A 23,057-nucleotide genomic window follows, 5' to 3' on the forward strand; every position below is an offset into this window, starting at 1 on the left:
AGCTTGTAAGGTACTTATATAATGTACAGCTTGTATAGGTACTTATATAATGTACAGCTTGTATAGGTACTTATATAATGTACAGCTTGTACAGGTACTTATATAATGTACAGCTTGTATAGGTACTTATATAATGTACAGCTTGTATAGGTACTTATATAATGTACAGCTTGTATAGGTACTTATATATAATGTACAGCTTGTATAGGTACTTATATAATGTACAGCTTGTATAGGTACTTATATAATGTACAGCTTGTATAGGTACTTATATAATGTACAGCTTGTATAGGTACTTATATAATGTACAGCTTGTATAGGTACTTATATAATGTACAGCTTGTATAGGTACTTATATAATGTACAGCTTGTATAGGTACTTATATAATGTACAGCTTGTATAGGTACTTATATAATGTACAGCTTGTATAGGTACTTATATAATGTACAGCTTGTATAGGTACTTATATAATGTACAGCTTGTATAGGTACTTATATAATGTACAGCTTGTATAGGTACTGATATAATGTACAGCTTGTATAGGTACTTATATAATGTACAGCTTGTATAGGTACTTATATAATGTACAGCTTGTATAGGTACTTATATAATGTACAGCTTGTACAGGTACTGATATAATGTACAGCTTGTATAGGTACTTATATAATGTACAGCTTGTATAGGTACTGATATAATGTACAGCTTGTATAGGTACTTATATAATGTACAGCTTGTATAGGTACTTATATAATGTACAGCTTGTATAGGTACTTATATAATGTACACAGCTTGTATAGGTACTTATATATAATGTACAGCTTGTATAGGTACTTATATAATGTACAGCTTGTATAGGTACTTATATAATGTACAGCTTGTATAGGTACTTATATAATGTACAGCTTGTATAGGTACTTATATAATGTACAGCTTGTACAGGTACTTATATAATGTACAGCTTGTACAGGTACTTATATAATGTACAGCTTGTATAGGTACTATAAATGTAAGTGTACAGTACTATATAATGTACAGCTTGTATAGGTACTTATATAATGTACAGCTTGTATAGGTACTTATATAATGTACAGCTTGTATAGGTACTTATATAATGTACAGCTTGTATAGGTACTTATATAATGTACAGCTTGTATAGGTACTTATATAATGTACAGCTTGTATAGGTACTTATATAATGTACAGCTTGTATAGGTACTTATATAATGTACAGCTTGTATAGGTACTTATATAATGTACAGCTTGTACAGGTACTTATATAATGTACAGCTTGTATAGGTACTTATATAATGTACAGCTTGTATAGGTACTTATATAATGTACAGCTTGTATAGGTACTTATATAATGTACAGCTTTGTATAGGTACTTATATAATGTACAGCTTGTATAGGTACTTATATAATGTACAGCTTGTATAGGTACTTATATAATGTACAGCTTGTATAGGTACTTATATAATGTACAGCTTGTATAGGTACTTATATAATGTACAGCTTGTACAGGTACTGATATAATGTACAGCTTGTATAGGTACTTATATAATGTACAGCTTGTATAGGTACTTATATAATGTACAGCTTGTATAGGTACTTATATAATGTACAGCTTGTATAGGTACTTATATAATGTACAGCTTGTATAGGTACTTATATAATGTACAGCTTGTATAGGTACTTATATAATGTACAGCTTGTATAGGTACTTATATAATGTACAGCTTGTATAGGTACACTTGTTATATATAATGTACAGCTTGTATAGGTACTTATATAATGTACAGCTTGTATAGGTACTTATATAATGTACAGCTTGTATAGGTACTTATATAATGTACAGCTTGTATAGGTACTTATATAATGTACAGCTTGTATAGGTACTTATATAATGTACAGCTTGTATAGGTACTTATATAATGTACAGCTTGTATAGGTACTTATATAATGTACAGCTTGTATAGGTACTTATATAATGTACAGCTTGTATAGGTACTTATATAATGTACAGCTTGTATAGGTACTTATATAATGTACAGCTTGTATAGGTACTTATATAATGTACAGCTTGTATAGGTACTTATATAATGTACAGCTTGTACAGGTACTATATAATGTACAGCTTGTATAGGACTTATATAATGTAGCTTGTAAGACTGTATAGGTACTTATATAATGTACAGCTTGTATAGGGTATATGTATATATGTACAGCTTGTAATGTACTTGTAAGGTACTTATATAATGTACAGCTTGTATAGGTACTTATATAATGTACAGCTTGTATAGGTACTTATATAATGTACAGCTTGTATAGGTACTTATATAATGTACAGCTTGTATAGGTACTGTTATATATATAATGTACAGCTTGTATAGGTACTTATATAATGTACAGCTTGTATAGGTACTATATAATGTACAGCTTGTATAGGTACTTATATAATGTACAGCTTGTATAGGTACTGATATAATGTACAGCTTGTACAGGTACTGATATAATGTACAGCTTGTATAGGTACTTATATAATGTACAGCTTGTACAGGTACTTATATAATGTACAGCTTGTATAGGTACTTATATAATGTACAGCTTGTATAGGTACTTATATAATGTACAGCTTGTATAGGTACTTATATAATGTACAGCTTGTATAGGTACTTATATAATGTACAGCTTGTATAGGTACTGATATAATGTACAGCTTGTATAGGTACTTATATAATGTACAGCTTGTATAGGTACTTATATAATGTACAGCTTGTATAGGTACTTGATATAATGTACAGCTTGTATAGGTACTTATATAATGTACAGCTTGTATAGGTACTTATATAATGTACAGCTTGTATAGGTACTTATATAATGTACAGCTTGTATAGGTACTTATATAATGTACAGCTTGTATAGGTACTTTATATAATGTACAGCTTGTATAGGTACTTATATAATGTACAGCTTGTATAGGTACTGATATAATGTACAGCTTGTATAGGTACTATATAATGTACAGCTTGTATAGGTACTGATATAATGTACAGCTTGTATAGGTACTTATATAATGTACAGCTTGTATAGGTACTTATATAATGTACAGCTTGTATAGGTACTGATATAATGTACAGCTTGTATAGGTACTGATATAATGTACAGCTTGTATAGGTACTATATAATGTACATCTTGTACAGGTACTTATATAATGTACAGCTTGTATAGGTACTGATATAATGTACAGCTTGTATAGGTACTATATATGTACAGCTTGTATAGGTACTTATATAATGTACAGCTTGTAAGGTACTTGATATAATGTACAGCTTGTATAGGTACTTATATATAATGTACAGCTTGTATAGGTACTTATATAATGTACAGCTTGTATATGTACTTATATAATGTCACTGTTGATAATGTACAGCTTGTATAGGTACTTATATAATGTACAGCTTGTATAGGTACTGATATAATGTACAGCTTGTATAGGTACTGATATAATGTACAGCTTGTATAGGTACTTATATAATGTACATGCTTGTATAGGTACTTATATAATGTACAGCTTGTATAGGTACTTATATAATGTACAGCTTGTATAGGTACTTATATAATGTACAGCTTGTATAGGTACTTATATAATGTACAGCTTGTATAGGTACTTATATAATGTACAGCTTGTATAGGTACTGATATAATGTACAGCTTGTATAGGTACTATATAATGTACAGCTTGTATAGGTACTTATATAATGTACAGCTTGTATAGGTACTTGGACTTATATAATGTACAGCTTGTATAGGTACTTATATAATGTACAGCTTGTATAGGTACTTATATATAATGTACAGCTTGTATAGGTACTTATATAATGTACAGCTTGTATAGGTACTTATATAATGTACAGCTTGTATAGGTACTTATATAATGTACAGCTTGTTAGGTACTTATATAATGTACAGCTTGTATAGGTACTGATATAATGTACAGCTTGTATAGGTACTTATATAATGTACAGCTTGTATAGGTACTTATATAATGTACAGCTTGTATAGGTACTTATATAATGTACAGCTTGTATAGGTACTTATATAATGTACAGCTTGTATAGGTACTTATATAATGTACAGCTTGTATAGGTACTTATATAATGTACAGCTTGTATAGGTACTTATATAATGTATAGTACTTGTATGTAGGTACTAGGTATATATAATGTACAGCTTGTATAGGTACTTATATAATATGTACACTTGTACAGGTACTATATAATGTACAGCTTGTATAGGTTATATAATGTACAGCTTGTATAGGTACTTATATAATGTACAGCTTGTATAGGTACTTATATAATGTACAGCTTGTATAGGTACTTATATAATGTACAGCTTGTATAGGTACTTATATAATGTACAGCTTGTATAGGTACTTATATAAACTTGTATGTACAATGTACACTTGTAGTACTGATATAATGTACAGCTTGTATAGGTACTTATATAATGTACAGCTTGTATAGGTACTTATATAATGTACAGCTTGTATAGGTACTATATAATGTACAGCTTGTATAGGTACTGATATAATGTACAGCTTGTATAGGTACTTATATAATGTACAGCTTGTATAGGTACTTATATAATGTACAGCTTGTATAGGTACTTATATAATGTACAGCTTGTATAGGTACTTATATAATGTACAGCTTGTATAGGTACTTATATAATGTACAGCTTGTATAGGTACTTATATAATGTACAGCTTGTATAGGTACTTATATAATGTACAGCTTGTATAGGTACTGATATAATGTACAGCTTGTATAGGTACTTATATAATGTAGCTTGTATAGGTACTGATATAATGTACAGCTTGTATAGGTACTATATAATACAGCTTGTAAGGTACTTATATATATGTACAGCTTGTATAGGTACTTATAATGTACAGCTTGTATAGGTACTTATATAATGTACAGCTTGTATAGGTACTTATATAATGTACAGCTTGTACAGGTACTGATATAATGTACAGCTTGTATAGGTACTTATATAATGTACAGCTTGTACAGGTACTGATATAATGTACAGCTTGTACAGGTACTGATATAATGTACAGCTTGTACAGGTACTGATATAATGTACAGCTTGTATAGGTACTGATATAATGTACAGCTTGTATAGGTACTTATATAATGTACAGCTTGTACAGGTACTTATATAATGTACAGCTTGTATAGGTACTTATATAATGTACAGCTTGTATAGGTACTTATATAATGTACAGCTTGTACAGGTACTGATATAATGTACAGCTTGTACAGGTACTGATATAATGTACAGCTTGTACAGGTACTGATATAATGTACAGCTTGTACAGGTACTATATAATGTACAGCTTGTACAGGTACTGATATAATGTACAGCTTGTATAGGTACTGATATAATGTACAGCTTGTACAGGTACTATATAATGTACATCTTGTACAGGTACTGATATAATGTACAGCTTGTATAGGTACTGATATAATGTACAGCTTGTATAGGTACTGATATAATGTACAGCTTGTACAGGTACTGATATAATGTACAGCTTGTACAGGTACTGATATAATGTACAGCTTGTCATGTACTGATAAATGTACAGCTTGTACAGGTACTATATAATGTACAGCTTGTACAGGTACTGATGTAATGTACATCTTGTACATGTACTGATATAATGTACAGCTTGTACAGGTACTTATGTAATGTACATCTTGTACAGGTACTTATATAATGTACAGCTTGTACAGGTACTGATATAATGTACAGCTTGTATAGGTACTGATATAATGTACAGCTTGTATAGTACTTATATAATGTACAAGTACATATATAATGTACAGCTTGTACAGGTACTGATATAATGTACAGCTTGTATAGGTACTGATATAATGTACAGCTTGTATAGGTAATGATATAATGTACAGCTTGTACAGGTACTATATAATGTACATCTTGTACAGGTACTGATATAATGCACAGCTTGTACAGGTACTGATATAATGTACAGCTGGTACAGGTACTGATATAATGTACAGCTTGTATAGGTACTGATATAATGTACAGCTTTTATAAGTACTGATACTATAGTACGTTTCCTAGAACACTTTTACCGATATCATTCAAGTGTTTATCTAAAGTAGACTGATGTATACCCTGTCACTCGGCTAAAACAATCTATTTATAGTATTACAATATCACATTTACTACATATCAATATATACAGTAAGAGTGACTAAACACATCAAGAAATGTTTTCTTCTAGTCCTTTTCATTAACTAAGAATATAACAAAAATCGGAAGTTTTTGCTTCAGTACTTATCACTTTGTTGGACACACACCCAACATACAATCCTATATTAAAGTTGTATGGTCTATAACTTTCGCTCTTTTGGTCATAGTGAAAACTGTTTAAGTGTTATACATATTTTTCTCCGTCTGCCTGAGGTTTAAACATTCTAATTTTACCACTTTTTATAAAGTTGCAGCACTGGGAGTATCTTTAATTATAAAAGTAAAAAATCTTTTTAACGTGTACACGTGAAAAATAGGCTCGAAAGATGCCGAATCATTCCGAACTTTTCCGAACATCGTCGCGACAATCTCGAAGTAAAACGAGAGTTGTGAAACCAAGAGAAAATATCAACAATTTTTCATGAACAAAACATGTGGTCGACCTCATCAGACCCTATCTATAAAGAAAATAATGCTCGCACATTACAATATTTGATACACACAACATTTTACGGTAATGTGTAAATTGGATGTTTCAAATACTCAATCTGTGGATATATACCAGCATGATTTGCTCATATAGGCCAGAAGAAAAACGTAAACAAACACATGTGTGCTCACGCTAGTTACCTGGCTCACCACGTGCAGGTCGTGTCGAACGTCAGTCACGTGATACGATTAGGAATCCGACAAAACCCGAGGTCACTGAACATGGCGGTGATTGAAGGCGCTTTATTCAAAATAAGGAATACATGATTCCTAGATTTCGGCTCTCTTATAGGCCGACATATGCTTTTGGGGAGCTAAATCATCAAGTTACATGTCAATGTTTAAATATCAAATGTTTAAGTTACATATCGTTACAGTGAAATTAGCAGCAATACAACTTTAATGCACAATAGACTGTTTAATCACTTGCCTTTGGCTCTATTTTTCTCTCTATATGTATATGTAATATATGTAATACTGTGTCAAGGTCTATAACTCGGCCAGCCATATATTTATTATTTACAAACCGTATAGGATGTGACAATGGGAATACTCTCAATCGACAGCCATATGGTATATAATACAATATTTCCTATTTTCGTTAGTTTGTCCCCATAGCTTTATGGTATGAAATTGTTTACTCCGATGATGAATTATCTGTTTCATATTTTGCCAACAGTCACAAAATCATGTCCCCGTTTTCAAGAAATTTAATTTTCGTGAGACTAACATTTCAGATAACTCTTTTTGCACGGATAAAGCGGGAAATTGCTGCTCAAGTGTTTACATGTGTTAAAAAAAAATACAAATTTTAGAAGAAGAAAAAAAAGACAAAAAATTAAAACCAAAATATGACAAATTGATAAAAGGTCTAAATGCATGAAGTAAACAGTGGAAAAACAATAGTTACCAATACTTTTAAATGTCCTTAGTAACAGTAGCTCCCTGTTCGTACTCTCGCAAGAGTCTTTATGCGTCCTCATGGCAGAGTTGGTAAGAACCAATTCCTTGTTCGTTACCACCCAAATGATATAACTAGACAGTGCTATTCCTCCATGCAGTAGATATACAGGTAAATGATACGAGGGATGTTCGAAAAGCCTTGCTTATTTTTATCTAGTGATTTCAAATTTTTAAATTAGCCCAAATGTGCTCATTTTTTGCCCTCGAAATACTCCCGTGGCTAGAAATGCAAAGTGTCAGTCAATGTATTCACTTCTTGAAAGCGTCACGGTACGCTGATTTGGACACAGTAATAAGGTACTGGTGAATGGCAGATTCAAGTTGCCTCTCAGTCAACAGATGTGGCATCCATCTAGCAGAAATCTTTTGGACTTTCAATGGTTCTTCAAAATAAGGTGAAGCGTTCATAGCGATATACCTACCTTTCGTGCAATATTACAAACTGTAAATCTGGCGTCTCCTTCACTGATTGCTGTGCGAGATACAGATTTTGGCCTACGTGATTTCGGTACATTTATTATGGACTATACACCAGACTCAAATGGCATTTTTTAACTTTCGCTGCCGAACTGTAACAAGACATACAATAAGGTGCAAAAGCAGTAAAAACTTAAGTCATCAGCTTCTTCAAACAAAAATCAAGTTTTTGGTGAGCTTTGATGTAAGCCCGTATTTCACCATTTTTGACGACTGCAGTGGTTAATGACTGTCTCGATTCAAATGATCAATCTTAAGTCTACCTCTTAGTCTAATACGTATATTTGAATAACTCTATACATTTATGTATTGTTTTTTTATCTTGCGCCACGTGCGTGTCGACCTAGAGGACATTAACCAATTATTTTCTAACATCTCTCGTAGCAATGACGACTACGTATGTCGTGGACTGTAACTATGCCAACTCTACCGTGTTGATAGAGACATCATTTGAGGACGAACAGCGAGTAAATCTTACAAACAAAAATGTTTTCTTGTCACGAACAACGATATCATACGTCCAGGCTCTATATGCATAGGGAACGATATCTGTGACAAGTACTGTTTGTGAAAAGGGCAAAATAAAGACAACGAACAATTGATGTATGAATATATATAATTAATTGTACTTAGATACTGATTTTATTTCTGCATAAGTTTTCACTATGGTAGAGGGATGAGTGCGTGAACAATCTTTAATTCTGTTCATTGTCTAGCACGTAGTTTACTGTTCCGGCACCGCATGTGGTTTCCACACAACACTGTACCGACAACACCCAAACAGATTGTTCACGTAACAATTCGGAGAAAGTGCTTCACATTTATGTCTCTTTTCTAATTCTATACATAGGTTGCCTTTCCCGGTGATGCAGCAGCAAACATCATCGCCCGAGATGGAGCACTTGTGTGCACGGTCGTCCAACAGCAATCGTCTACACGTCTTATCATCTACAACCGCGTCAGACGGGTCGACAGTTCCGGTGGAAGTGGCGGACGACGACGGACAGAATAACATGGCGAGGATTACCAGCATCAATGTTTCCGTAGACACCATTCTAAACAAAAAACATTTCACTTACAAGAGAACACTCAGACACTTACACACATAAATAAATAGCACGGCAGTTCCTTCACTCATTTAACTAATAGCAGTCTAGTGCAAGTAAATATGTTTACGACCATGCAAGTAAATATGTTTACGACCAAACACACAGAGGCATCCAGTACCAAATTTGTGTTAAAAGCCGCATCGAACACAGCGATCAACTTTTACATATGTATATCCTGGTATCTCAGAACTTTCTAGTTTTGAAATCTATGGAAAGTACATCACTTTTTGGGACAATGACGCCATATTTTGTCATTGTTTGTTTTACAGATCATGAACAATACATGTTATGCGGCTTTAAGTATGTCTTTCAATATCATGCCCCTGCTATGGAATCTTTTTACCTAGGAATATTTTATTATTTTGTTGAGTCCACGAAAAGATCATAAAATATCATAAAATATAATAGTAATATGAAGACTATAGTTAATAATCTGGTTTGTTTTATGGAACTAAAAAAACCTTCCTTTAATTTCCTACCTAGATATTAAAGTGAACAGTCGGGCAAGGATGGCTAAAGTCGGTAAAAATGGTGTGAATGTATCCAGTATAATTTCTTATGAAATGGAAAAAATAAAATCTCTCGTCAAAATCTGTCTGCGTACGAAGAAATTAATTTAAAGTATGGAAATTCTAAAACGTCCTCCCGGCTCACTATGTCCGTGGTTACATTTCCATGCAGCCTCGCTTTCAATGCTTTCAACTTTTCTTTACTTTAATGGTCAGAACTGGGAAACTAAGCAGAACTTGACCGTCGTATTAATATGTGAGAACTTTTGGAAGGCCAATGAACGCATTTAGACTGGTTTTCTTTGCCCGACTATTCACTTTAATGATTCAATTCATTTTATAATCTTCTAGTAACAATAATTGAGACAGTATTTTGGTATTAGGTGTGAATATAGTTAATGCTACAATTATCAGATAACTAAGGTACAAGCCACTCACCTGTATCTCATTAAAACTTTATCACTTCTCTGTGTGCCTCTCTGTGTCCCTCCCTGTATACTACTCAACACGTTCGCCAATCCGCCATGGGTATATATTTCCTCCACAAACCCTCCGGTCAAGATGTCACGGATCACCGTTGGTCTCCGTATGTTGCCAAAGTGTTTCGTTTTGACAAAAGGATCAATAACTAAGCCCCCAGCTCTCTTAACAGTTTGTTTTAATTACTAAATATCTATTAACGATAAATTATCGCGTTTTTCTGTGCATCGAAAAGATGAAATTGCTTTTATAATATATAGTTGATGGTTAAAGTTAGAAGGAGTAGATCAGCATGGTAATTATTTCTCATGTAAAGGGATACATATAATTTACTACCAAAAGTATTTGAAAAGAAGCATTTTGACATTCCTCTTCATTATCGTTAATCGAAAGAATAATATTTCATAGTAGTTATACTAACTCAACAACAAGCTGTTTCGTCCTCATGCCAGTGGCAATGGTTCCCTAGGGCTTAAACATGATACAATTTGTAACATGTTTTGTGTCATACACAGAAAAGTAAAATTCGGCTAAAATCCATTTTTATTTCATAACCTGTTACTACACAATGTTTTGAAACGATTTTGACGCGTGTTAAAAAACTGCAATTCCTGATATGACTATAGAGACAGACGTCATCGTTGTGGTTTATAGCGCGAACGTTTCATACTGAGTTATGGACGCACTAGCTACAATATTGTAGCTCAAAAGACTTTTAGACAGAAAATGATGTCGTCTTTAGAGCTACAATTGGTGCCTATTACTGCTAATGGAGCAAAGTAATGATTATTCAAACCATTATAAAACGTTTGTTTGCATTTTATCGTACTTGTTTGATATCGCTTACCTACTAGGCAATTCAATTGAACCACATAAAATATCAAATTCTCATCGAGGCATATTTTTTTTACATAACACATATGAAGATATTTCTGAACGGAATTTAGACGGCAAGTTCACAAATTGGGAATTTGACGTCTTGTGAGCGGTAAGGTAGATATTAAGAATGGAAGTTATGTTTGTTTTGGACAAAACTAATATGTAAATGCATGTATACGCATCAAATAATTGGAAACCTACAAAATATTATAGAAAACTGTGCCCGAGTGATTTTCGGAGGCAGGGCTCCACTATGACACATAGGGATCAATTCGTACCCGGCCTAAAGGTATAGTAGGCCGGGTACGTATATTCGTTCTATGTACGCACGTACTAGTAATGGTATCTCATGTCGTTATTCTAATATCAAATTGTCTTTTATCTGCTGCTTTTTATTGTACCTGTATTTTTATATAAAACCGCATGCGATATTGTTAATCGATTTATAACTACTTTACCTCAATGTTTTACCGTCAAGTGTTGATAAGGATTGTTCAGGATTGTTCAGAAATAGTTATTTTTCCTATATTGTGTTGCATAACGGGACCCTGTTTCATAAACTTTCCTTAACTTTAAGGAATTCCTTAACTTAAATTTTCCAAATAGAAAAGCATTACAAAAGTTACGGGGAAAAAATCTTAAGTTAAGGAACCTTCCTTAAAATCTGTAATGCTTTCCTATGGAGAATTTCATGTTAAGGGATTCCTTAAATTTAAGGAATGTTCAACCATTCATTTTGTAAATTCTATATAAACCTATGGCATAGGATATCATTACTGAAAGGTTAGGGCATATACTTTATCTGCGAAACACAAACAATCTTGAACGAAGGACTATACGATGTTATCCTCACCAAGAGCTAAAATAATGTTCTCATTTGGGCGGCCAAGAATAATATGTATTTGTTCTTCCCTGTCCGCTTGATCTAATAGAACATATACACGGCTGGGATAAATATTCACAACTTTTGTAAAAAAAAAAAAAAGCATCTCTACAATAAGCAACAGCATTCGACACACATAAATTACATTTGACACAGTGTAACTCACAATCAGGGGGAGTAATCCATAATTTGGAGACACGTTTACAAATACCACAAAAAGATGGAGAAACTTTGGAAATGGACCAAAAAACCGATGGAGAATATTCCATGTGAATATTTCTAAATTTGCGCAATTCACAATTTAATGTCAAACGCTGTTTCCATTTACTACTTTCCTCAAGAAGTAAAATATTTTTAACAATATGTTTCCATGGCTTACGATATTTATGATATGACTGTACGTGCTAATTTATGTGATAAATGAAATAAGAGGGGAGAGAGAGGATATTGTTTACCAAGTAGGTAATGATATTGAAATTCAGAATTCAATGACAATAAATTTATTATATTTCATTTCAACAAATTTTATTGCAAATAATATGCAAATGGATTTGGCAACAGGCAAAGCCTATATTAGCCATCTTCAAACAAATCCGGTATAGTACAATTATTGACAAAATATTTTAACATTTAACATTACATTATGAATGAATATTATTATTAGTGTATCTCCGCAACCTATCACAGTAGAAAAATCTAAAAAAAATCTATTAGTTTCACTTTATTATATACTTTAGAATGAAACTTATATATTAATGCTATTTTTATAAATACTCTCCAAACAATTAATATCCTTTTTCTATTTTTTCTAAGTTCTCTAAGCTCTAATAACAGCAGACAAATAACCCTTACAAAGCCCCTTGTATCGGTCTAGGGGTATACTAGTTACGTCTGACTCCTTCCCGGCCTCATCCCATTTGCGCATGCGTATGATTGTATCAAATAAGGGAGAGTTTTCGAATGTTTTAGCCTCGTCATCAGTCATTTGTCCTCCCTGGTGTTCTAACGTCATCCGACTGGCCGGACTGAGGTCTGAAAGTATACAAATGATGGGATGGGAAAGAAATATTAATTAGAAAATTTAAAATGTATTATTTGAAATAATAAATGCCAAATGAGTGTTCCGTTACATTTCCGGTGTGTTGATGAATCCTGCCTACAATGTAAGTCCTTTTGTTCTGAATATTCTGTAACGTTATCGTACCCAGCGATTACCAAGGTTTCTTAGGCTGATCGCGGTAATGGAAAAACAGCAACTTGTATTGCTGGATACCTTCGGTATCATGTTAAAGTGATAAGACAAGTCGCCACGTGTTATTAAAGACACTAATGTATCACAGCTGCTCACATAGAACACATTTTCTTCACACCTATACAATCGAATATATCCTGTTCAAGATGATAGGTTGTGCAAACTGACACCCCAAACCAAACTGTATGAAAGACCGACTTTGAAAATAGTAAAATAATGAGCTTGGCTTGTCTGATAAGGAGTGAAAATATTGACTTTGTTTGGGCTCGTACCATAATTGCAAATAGAAGGCGATTGACATGCTGGTGTGCTTGATTTTGAACGAATATCTTCAAAATCGGTTGTTTGATCAATAAAACTGATAATTAATAAAACTTTTTTTTTCATAATAGTTCATAATAATTTTTTTTATTATTTTTTCAGTACTTTTGTTACAAATTCAAATATTTTATGTACAGAGGACCTCGATAATCCGGATGATCCTTTACAAATATATTTACCGTTGTGAACCTTCAACGGTTTATTTTACAGCGGACATGAATTTGGCAGGTAATAGCTAAAATTGTTGTCGTGACATTTTTTTAATAAATAAAAAGACGAAATAAAGACACATAAACCATTCAAAATCCAAATGGACGAGAAATCAATTATTTCGTGTATACGAAATTCTACAATCAATATAATTCTACTTTGACACATTTTTTTTCATTTGGCAACATGCAGCAGTTAGGGACATTTTTTTATTTATATATGTTTCATTTTATTTTATTTTATTTATTTATTTATTTATTTATTGAAAATCACAAAACTAAAAAATTGAAACGAAATTTTTACGGTATTGAAACGTCACAATGGAGAATCCTTAATACTCAAAAAACTTAGCTAATCAGCGATTTCCTCAATGACGTCGTGTCTCAAACTTACTGTCGTAATAGTCCTTGTTTTTCCACACCAGGTAGCGCTTCGCCTGAACGTGTCCTTGCACAAGGTCACACACGATGTTGGGAAAGCCCAGGTTCCTCAGGTACTGGCCTCCGACGTGGTCATGGTCCTTGATTCCCAGACAGACGTCCCCGGATGTCATTTCCTCTAACCCTCTATCTGCCCCGACCAGGTGTCCGATATCATGGAGGAAGGCTGCCAACACTACCTGTTAAAATCATTGAGGAACAAGCAATAGAGCCTATTTATGTCCTATTTTAATTAATAAAATACAGTAAAACACGGTCATAACGAACCTCTGGGAACCAACAAACTCATTTCGTATCAAGCGTAGTTCATTTAGAGAGTATTTTATGACCATTTTGAATACGCCACTCCTTGACAGCCCCGATGGTTCTGATATCAGCTAAACGGCGGAAGGGCTGCCGTCAGGACTCAAGGGTTGATTATGGGTAAGGGATGTGATATCTAAGTGGTCATGTCATAAACGTTTAAGATGTATGTCTATCTGAAACCAACGAAAATTTACATATAGTAAATGTTCGAGTATTAGATTTGATATGATCATAACAAGTCACATCTCCTTGACTGATATTCACAAAATCCATTATTTTAGAAAAAACGTATGAACTACACCAAGAGCCCGATTTGCCTTAACGATCATCTGATATTTGATACAAATTAGGTATGTCATTTATTAGCCAACTGATGTATTTTGTTCACGATATAGGAACACACATGTACATCTAATAGGTCTACAGACAAAATTTCATTAAGCTCTCAGTGATACATATTTACTCACATTACCGTGTTTACAATGTTCAATATTTATTATTGCAAAGGACAATAACTCCGTAAATAAGTAAGGGTTGAATCAAGCTTATTTTCAAAATTGTTCGAGATATTTCCAATGTTAGTCTATATGCAAAGTTTCATTAAGCTCGGATCATATTTACTGTATCATGTTCACAAGATTTAATAATTATTAGAGCAAAGGGCAATGACTCAGTAAATTACTGTCGAATCAAGCTGATTATCGAACTCGTCAGAGATCTTTTCAATGCTAGTCTGTCTACATAAAACGTTTCATTAAGCTTGGTTTATATTTACTAAAATTATCGCATTTACAAGGTTCAATAATAATTATTATTTCAAAGGGCAATAACTCCGTAATTTACAGTCGAATCAAGCCGATATTTACTCAATTTATCGCGTTCACAATGAAATGTTAACGAACGTCGCACGACGCACGATGACGGACAAAAGGCTATATAATGACTAATGATATAAATTAAAAGAATTTAAATGAAGTTTCCGTGCAAATTAATGGATGGAAACTCTTGCATATTTCAATGCTATTTCAATGAAGCCTGTCTCCAAAGACACCGGGGAATACATTACAACCATTCAAATTACACTGATATCGGCTAAATAGGTCGCCCCACTCCCTTTATGCTGAAAGCTAGATCGGTACCCAAGGATGCTGCTTTGGCATAAACAAGTTTCTGATGAAAGGCATGTCAAAACATTTCTGTGACATTTTTGGATAAGGTTTTGCATCTCTGTTGGAAGGACTCTAAGTAAACAACCGTCCAATCATAAACTATCGGATAGTGTAAACTCAATAGGATTACATACATGTATTCATGGCAGATTACTAAACAGTTTGCCAGACTCTTTAGTAAAATGTCAACGACTCCTATTGTTAAAACTTATTTCTCCTCAGACCATATTTGTTATCAAATAAACAGCGACAGTTCTAACACTGGAACATATAGGACTCCTTTTTATAAACATGCACTAATTGTGTAAAGAATATACAACAATACGTACATTATTTCAATGTTACATACCTCGGTTGGTTGGGACTCCTTCTCTGCCAACACGGCGCACTGGATGCTATGGTCAGTTTTAGAAACATTTTCACCAAAGTACCCTTTGGAACCCTGCTTTTCATACAAACGGAATATTTCATTGACCACTAGTTCGGCCATGATGATCAAGCCGGGCCTTTGAATTTCTTCTTTAAAAAACAACAATGATGATAATACCTTTCACCCTATTTGGCTGAAATTTATCTTCAGATGTGCGTTATCAGAACGCGATGTTGTGACAGTTTATGATAAAAAATAGATTAGGTCAAGGTTTACGGTCGTGATAATACAATCGTGGCATCACAGTATAAAAACAAAAATATTTTCCGTAGTTCTTTTAATTTCCATTTATCTATTACATCTTCACATGTCAAGGCAAGATAATCCATTTCCTTCCTTACTAGCATTGGCAGAATCCGCCGATTAACGGTGCTTTACTACTGTTGCCATAAGGTGGCAAAATTTTCACTACAGTCCCGTTACTTGTCGATGACGTAAATTTTTACCAATCAGAGGGCTTTTTTCTTTATTGATGTTCGCTAATTATAGTGCTACTTTCACTTTCGGACAGCCACGCTGTTAATTTGTAACCACAGTGTGCGAACTTTTTTGTAAGGTTACCGGATGTTGCGATGGCCGAGGCGGTACAAAATTGTCATGGAGAGTCAGGACGAGTATGGAATGCCGTATTTAGTCTAAATAAGACGGATGTTGACATCTTAAATATGCTTGACTAGAAGATAGAATATCCATATCATTCGAATATGGTCTTCCTATGTTTGATTCGTCGCAAATCTATCAAAAATATCAATAATCACCTGCGATTCTCCCGATGTCGAAACAAAATGATCAGTCATTTTCCATTTGTCGCTCCATTAACTGCAATACCGCAAATATCATATTGCGAAACGAAAGTTTGAAACCATTACTGGCAAGTTTCAAGTTTCCTGACTGCCAATGTCATGTAAAATGGCATTTACGGACGGAAACTTCATGCGGTCGAATATGGAAACTGTACGGGTTGTTACGAAAATACTGTACGAGTGATTGCGAAAATATATCTCGAACATGTACGGGTTGCTGTGCTATACGCGATTTGTTCAAATTGATAGACTTGTTTTGTTAGATGTTTTTAATCGAGTCCTAAAGTTGTATGTGCCATAATGTTCACACACAGAAATCGGGAAAAGTTATCAATAAGTTATACAACACCATATAATATACACAATATGAGATAAATATATTTAATTCTGCAAATTGGTAGTATTGCCAAAAATAGGCATTGTGCCAGAAAGAGAGTACATATTAAGTCAAACCGAGAAGCTAAACTGTGGTCTAAAATCTCATTTCGCATGTTTACATTTATTAATCAGTCATTGTAAAGTGACCTCTTTGACATGTTTTAATCTGGATACACATGTAACTTCAGTAATGTCTTTATTGCTTCTAAAGTTTTAAAGGTGTTATACAAGTTTGTCACATTATTTAATCAAGATGCGTAGCTTTCAATAGATTTCTAATTAACAAACAGTCTTATTTATTTTTACACAAAACTATGTATTGGAGAAATTATTCTGCACACATAAGCAATTTACATGTATGATACACACTTATATCTAAATTCGCAACATATACAGAGAATGTAAATATTGTAAAATACAATCCAAAAACTATCGAAAAATACATTATGAAATACTTCCACAGAAGCAGAAAAGCAAAGGGATCGTTTTCCATCATCGATAAATTGTCCACATATACGAAATCCCTATGTAAATCATCTCCTCCCATGAAGACCAACAACTACCTACCATTAAAAGATAGATTATTATCCGACGAAACTGACGAACAAAATATTTACTCTAAATTAAACAAAAAACTTGTTCGTGAATAACCGAAAATCAAAACCAACAGGAACAGACAATGCAACATATGACAAGTTCTATCAACCGATGATACATATGCTTCCAGGAGTCATTCAAACCCAGCAGGATGCCTGGGTTATTGAATTTAGTGATATATTGCATGTATACAGAGGAAACATTAAATTCCTGTCGAGTTCCCAACAAGGATTCGAACCCAGGTCTCCATAGTAATAATTTAAACTTTCTAGCAACACCGAATCGCTCCTTTCACACATACCTTTATACCACTTCTTTGGTGTACTTTAACAGAACGATCTACATATCAAAAGGTCGTTTGTATTGTAAATATGGCTAGCCATTGTTATCAATACTGTTGACGCATTACTTCATTGTGCAGAATTTGACAAAATATGGGAAAGAATTAAAAATAGAATGCAGCAGGTTTGGATCATATTTCTTTCACCAACAAACCGTGTCATTATGGCATGTGTAAGGGGAAGCCAAGGCATTTCAAATGATATATTTTCCTACTTTATATAAAGAGTTCTGGACATTAAGGGGTCTGCTATTTGATAATAATTGTTCAGCAAATGTATTTGTAGCAAAACATGGTGGGTATAGGCTCATAAGTTTAACAGTTTGATTCAATGATCATTCTTTTGTTAAGTCAACTCTTGTATAAAACTAAATTATACCTGCTACATTATGTTGTATAATAATATGATCCTAACTGCGAAACTTTTACAATTTTTCGCATATTCTGTCATTATTTACCAGCAAGTCAACAAATAAATTAGGCGTCAACAGAAATAATATGGTTAGTCACGATATATACGAGCTTTTGATAAACTAAGACATTTCACCAGCTTTAAAGCAATGATTTAAAGGCATCAAACGCCAAAAAACTAAAACTTAATAGAGAAACGGTGAAATGGAGTATGAACTTTTATTATTGAAGCGTATACAGGCGATGTAGCTGTATGATTCCCCCAAACTCCATGGTTTCATCTAAAAGGTGTATAGCATACACCTATGAAAATATGAAAACATACAAAAATTAAGAACATTTAAGCTACAGAAACGTCGTCACTAAAGTTCAACCGATTATAATTTAATGAATAATCTCAACTACTCGTACAAGTCCATCTCTAGTACCCGTACACAAACAAACGTTGGCCTACTTAACAACCCGTACAGTCGTTGTCAATTTTGTCCATGGATTATTTACAAACTTCTTAGGCAAGGATCATGGTAATGGTCTGGTTCTGTTACAGAGACACCGATTTGCTTCACTGATCAGTCTAACTTCAGATTCGAACAAGAATTGTTCTGTAAAACTGCAAATCTCAACGTGGTAGCAAGATCGACTGTTTATTTCTGGTATATTTTTCAAGAAAAATAACACTGTCGCTTTACACATGTTACTCATGATTCTCCCCGACATTAAATGCATATTCAAGTTTTATTTTAACGTAAGAATAGGCACGATACTAAAGATAGCTGCATTTGCTGGGCTTAAAAACTTACTTCATTCTCAACTTCATAATATTTGTAACGCTTCGGCCATCGCAACATCCGGTAACCGTACAAAAGAGTTTGCACACTGTGGTAACGGACGTTCTGATTGTGCTGTAGATTTTCACTGCAGCCAATCAGTGCGCGGGTGTCCAGGGCACCGGAAAAGCGGGATCATCGACGTATAAGTGTATGTCGGTATCGCTTGGTAAGCGAAGGTGATCTATTATGGTCTACTTAAAAGGGCACTATTGCCTCACTGTATTGTCGAAGATTGGAATAATGTCCGAGCCAAACGCGAGGGCACTATCCCCCACAAGACAATACTATGATGCAATAGTTCCCTCTCAATCTGGCCAAAATAGGTTTAGTGCATCATCACCACATGTGTATGACCTCTTTTCATACACTTTTCATATATCGTTGCACTAAAGAAACACTTCAAGTGGCACCTCTTATCTTTACTTCCACGTCACTGTTTTTCATCAAAATATATAAATAGACAAATTTTATGATGGCTGATTTCTGCTGTTTTTACGCGTTGGAAAAAAAACTACAAAAAGCAAGAAAGTAACGTTGGATTTCGGAAATTGCAAAAATCAGCCATAATAAAATATAGAACTTGGAAACTGTCTTCTGTAGAAGAACAACAATGTTCATGAAATAACAAAAAATTCACGTTCAATATTGCTCCACTTCAGTAGTGTTCACTTTCCGAACTGTCTCTGAGAGTCCACGGAAAACACCCATGTAGACGTATACCAGCAAAACGTTAGCCCAACGATAGTAATCAATGGATAGGGGGCAAAGAATTAGTAGGGGGGGGGGGGGCAAATAATTGGTAGGTAGGTAAAATATTGGAAGGGGGCAAGGAATTGGTAGGTTGGTAAACTATTGGTAGGAGACAAATAATTGGTAGGTAGGTAGGTAAACTATTGGTAGGGGGCAAAGAATTGGTAGGTAGGTAAAATATTGGAAGGGGGCAAGGAATTGGTAGGTTGGTAAACTATTGGTAGGGGGCAAAGAATTGGTAGGTAGGTAGGTAAACTATTGGTAGGGGGCAAAGAATTGGTAGGTAGGTAAAATATTGATAGGTAGGTAAACTATTGGAAGGGTTTAAAGAATAGGTAGGGGCAAAGAATTGGTAAGTTGGTAAACTATTGGTAGGGGGCAATGAATTGGTAAGGGCAAATAATCGATAGGTAGGTAAAATATTGATAGGGGGCAAATAATTGGTAGGTAGGTAAACTATTGGTAGAGGGACAAAGAATTGGTAGGAGCAAAGAATTGGTAGGTTTGTAAACCTTTGGTAGGGGGTTAAAATTGTAAGGGGCACATAATTGGTAGGTTTGTAAACTTTTGTTAGTGGGCAAAGAATTGGTAAGGGCAAATGATTGGTAGATTTGTAAACCATTTTAAGGTCACGGACATCTCTCCTTTAGATACAGCAAAGAATTTATCTGAGGACCTTGTAAAATAGATAAATGTTCAAAAAAATGGGATATTAAATTCAACCCAGATAAAACAGAATCGCTTACTTTCAGTCGCAAAAGAAACATTATATATACAGATGTCTTATTCCAAAATGAGGTTATCAAAAATGTAAAAAATCACAAACATCTAGGCTTATCTCTTTCTGAGGATGGTAAATGGCACCACCATATTCACTACATCTACACAAAGCTTGTAATCGTATAAACCTTTTAAAAAATGTCAAATATAAATTGAGTCGAATATCTCTAACTAATATTTATGTTTCATATATCAGACCAATATTAGAATATGGTGATATCTTGTTTGACAATTATACACAACAGGAAGCGTTACTTCTTGAATCTATTCAATTAGAGGCTGCCCGAATTATCACTGGACTGCGTAAGGGAACATCTCATTATAAATTTTACTCAGAACTTGGCTGGGATACACTTGCCACAAGGCGCAAAAAACATAAAATTTTATCAGGAACTGCTCCCTCCAATCTAAACGAGTTAATTGAAAAATACTTTAATAATGAAAACCCATATTTGTTAAGAAATGAAAGATTTTTTGCATTCTCATCACTTAAAGCGCAGGTTCTGCTTCTATTATTTAATATTAATTTGAAATTGAATATCTAGTTTTTCGAAATTACATTGCTAAAATGTGCTTGAATTATGGTATGTGTCTATTTGTATACTTTCAGACCTCAGTCCGGCCAGTCGGATGACGTTAGAACACCAGGGAGGACAAATGACTGATGACGAGGCTAAAACATTCGAAAACTCTCCCTTATTTGATACAATCATACGCATGCGCAAATGGGATGAGGCCGGGAAGGATGTCAACATAACTGGTGTACCCCTAGACCGATACAGGGGGATTTGTAAGGAATACTTATCGAACAAATTTGAGCGATCAGATGAAGATCATTTACTGTTATATGTCGTCTTTATTTTTGATAAAATTATTCTATGAATTGAATTCGTGTTGCCTACTCTAGTTTAGACAGGAGTAAAATCTGTATAACATACAGACGGATGGCTAATAAACATTTCCTACAGGATGAAAAACACAATGGATCTACCATTTGGACAGATTATTATGATTATAGAAGTGTAATAGAAAGTGAGGCTCTTTCTATAGTTAGCTATAGATTCTGTTCATATTGTTTTGGAGTTTTAGATATTATTTTATATCAAGTTACAAACTATTGCATCTAACATAGCATATTCATAAAATTTAATGTAACACTTTGTGCTGTTAAAAGACTGAATAAAATGATGCAGTCAAAGGAGTTAAATCAGTATAAAATTAGGGGAATGTATCCCTAAATTGCTAAGTTTAATATTGCATTGTTACACATTAATCAGTGTATGTTTAATATTTGTAATTGCATAACGTTCCTCCCTCCCCTTTACCATATTTTGTTAGGAACTGGTAATTCCAGAAGGATCAAACATTGCAAATATCAATGGTCAAGAAAGGGTGGTACAGGATGGTATTTTATTGCAGAATAATAAATGCAGGTTCAAATATATCTTAAATGTACAAAAAAAAACCATTTAATATGCAAACATAAATATATATATGCAAGGATAAAGTATAAACATGAGTATTTAATTCATAATCATATGTATTGAATGCCCCTTATGAGTATTACCTCAAAAGATGTACTAGTTTCAGGTTCATTTCCTTACACTATTATATACATATATAAATAAATAAGTATAGTCGACAAGTTAATCCTATTAGCCAGGTATATTATGTAAGTACTTTTGATTTGGGTTGTGTACGGAAGTGTCATACTGTGCCAGCACATGGTGTTCAGTGAAGTCAGATGTCCCACTGGGTCAAGATATGGCTTGACACTCTACCTGTATAAATATTTTGTTTTTGTTTTATGAATTTAATGTGTTATTTCTAATCAATAATGGTCATTTAAACAATTTTATAGTTATCAGTCGGAAGTGTAAGTTATGCTGTCTATGAAGCTGTTTTATTATTCCTAATAAATGCAGATTCTTGAGCACTGTATTATTACACAGTCAATTGAGGTA

General features: G+C 33.7%; 1 protein-coding gene and 1 long non-coding RNA gene across 2 annotated transcripts; both read right to left on the reverse strand.

The window, feature by feature from the left end:
• Positions 1 to 8,814: 8,814 nt before the first annotated feature.
• On the reverse strand, positions 8,815 to 10,388 carry LOC138320099 (uncharacterized). Its single transcript, XR_011208093.1, has 2 exons — positions 10,273 to 10,388; positions 8,815 to 9,271 (listed from the first exon to the last, which is right to left on the reverse strand). It is a non-coding gene; the product is annotated as an uncharacterized lncRNA (long non-coding RNA).
• Positions 10,389 to 12,589: 2,201 nt separating this feature from the next.
• On the reverse strand, positions 12,590 to 21,766 carry LOC138319199 (2-amino-1-hydroxyethylphosphonate dioxygenase (glycine-forming)-like). The gene is made up of 3 exons (XM_069262178.1): positions 16,124 to 21,766; positions 14,253 to 14,478; positions 12,590 to 13,108 (listed from the first exon to the last, which is right to left on the reverse strand). The coding sequence occupies exons 1-3, from the start codon at positions 16,262 to 16,264 to the stop codon at positions 12,894 to 12,896; spliced, it is 582 nt and encodes a 193-aa protein (XP_069118279.1). The 5' UTR covers positions 16,265 to 21,766; the 3' UTR covers positions 12,590 to 12,893.
• Positions 21,767 to 23,057: the final 1,291 nt, after the last annotated feature.

Source organism: Argopecten irradians, chromosome 3 (genome assembly GCF_041381155.1).
Source record: "Argopecten irradians isolate NY chromosome 3, Ai_NY, whole genome shotgun sequence".
Classification (NCBI taxonomy): Eukaryota; Metazoa; Mollusca; class Bivalvia; order Pectinida; family Pectinidae; genus Argopecten; species Argopecten irradians.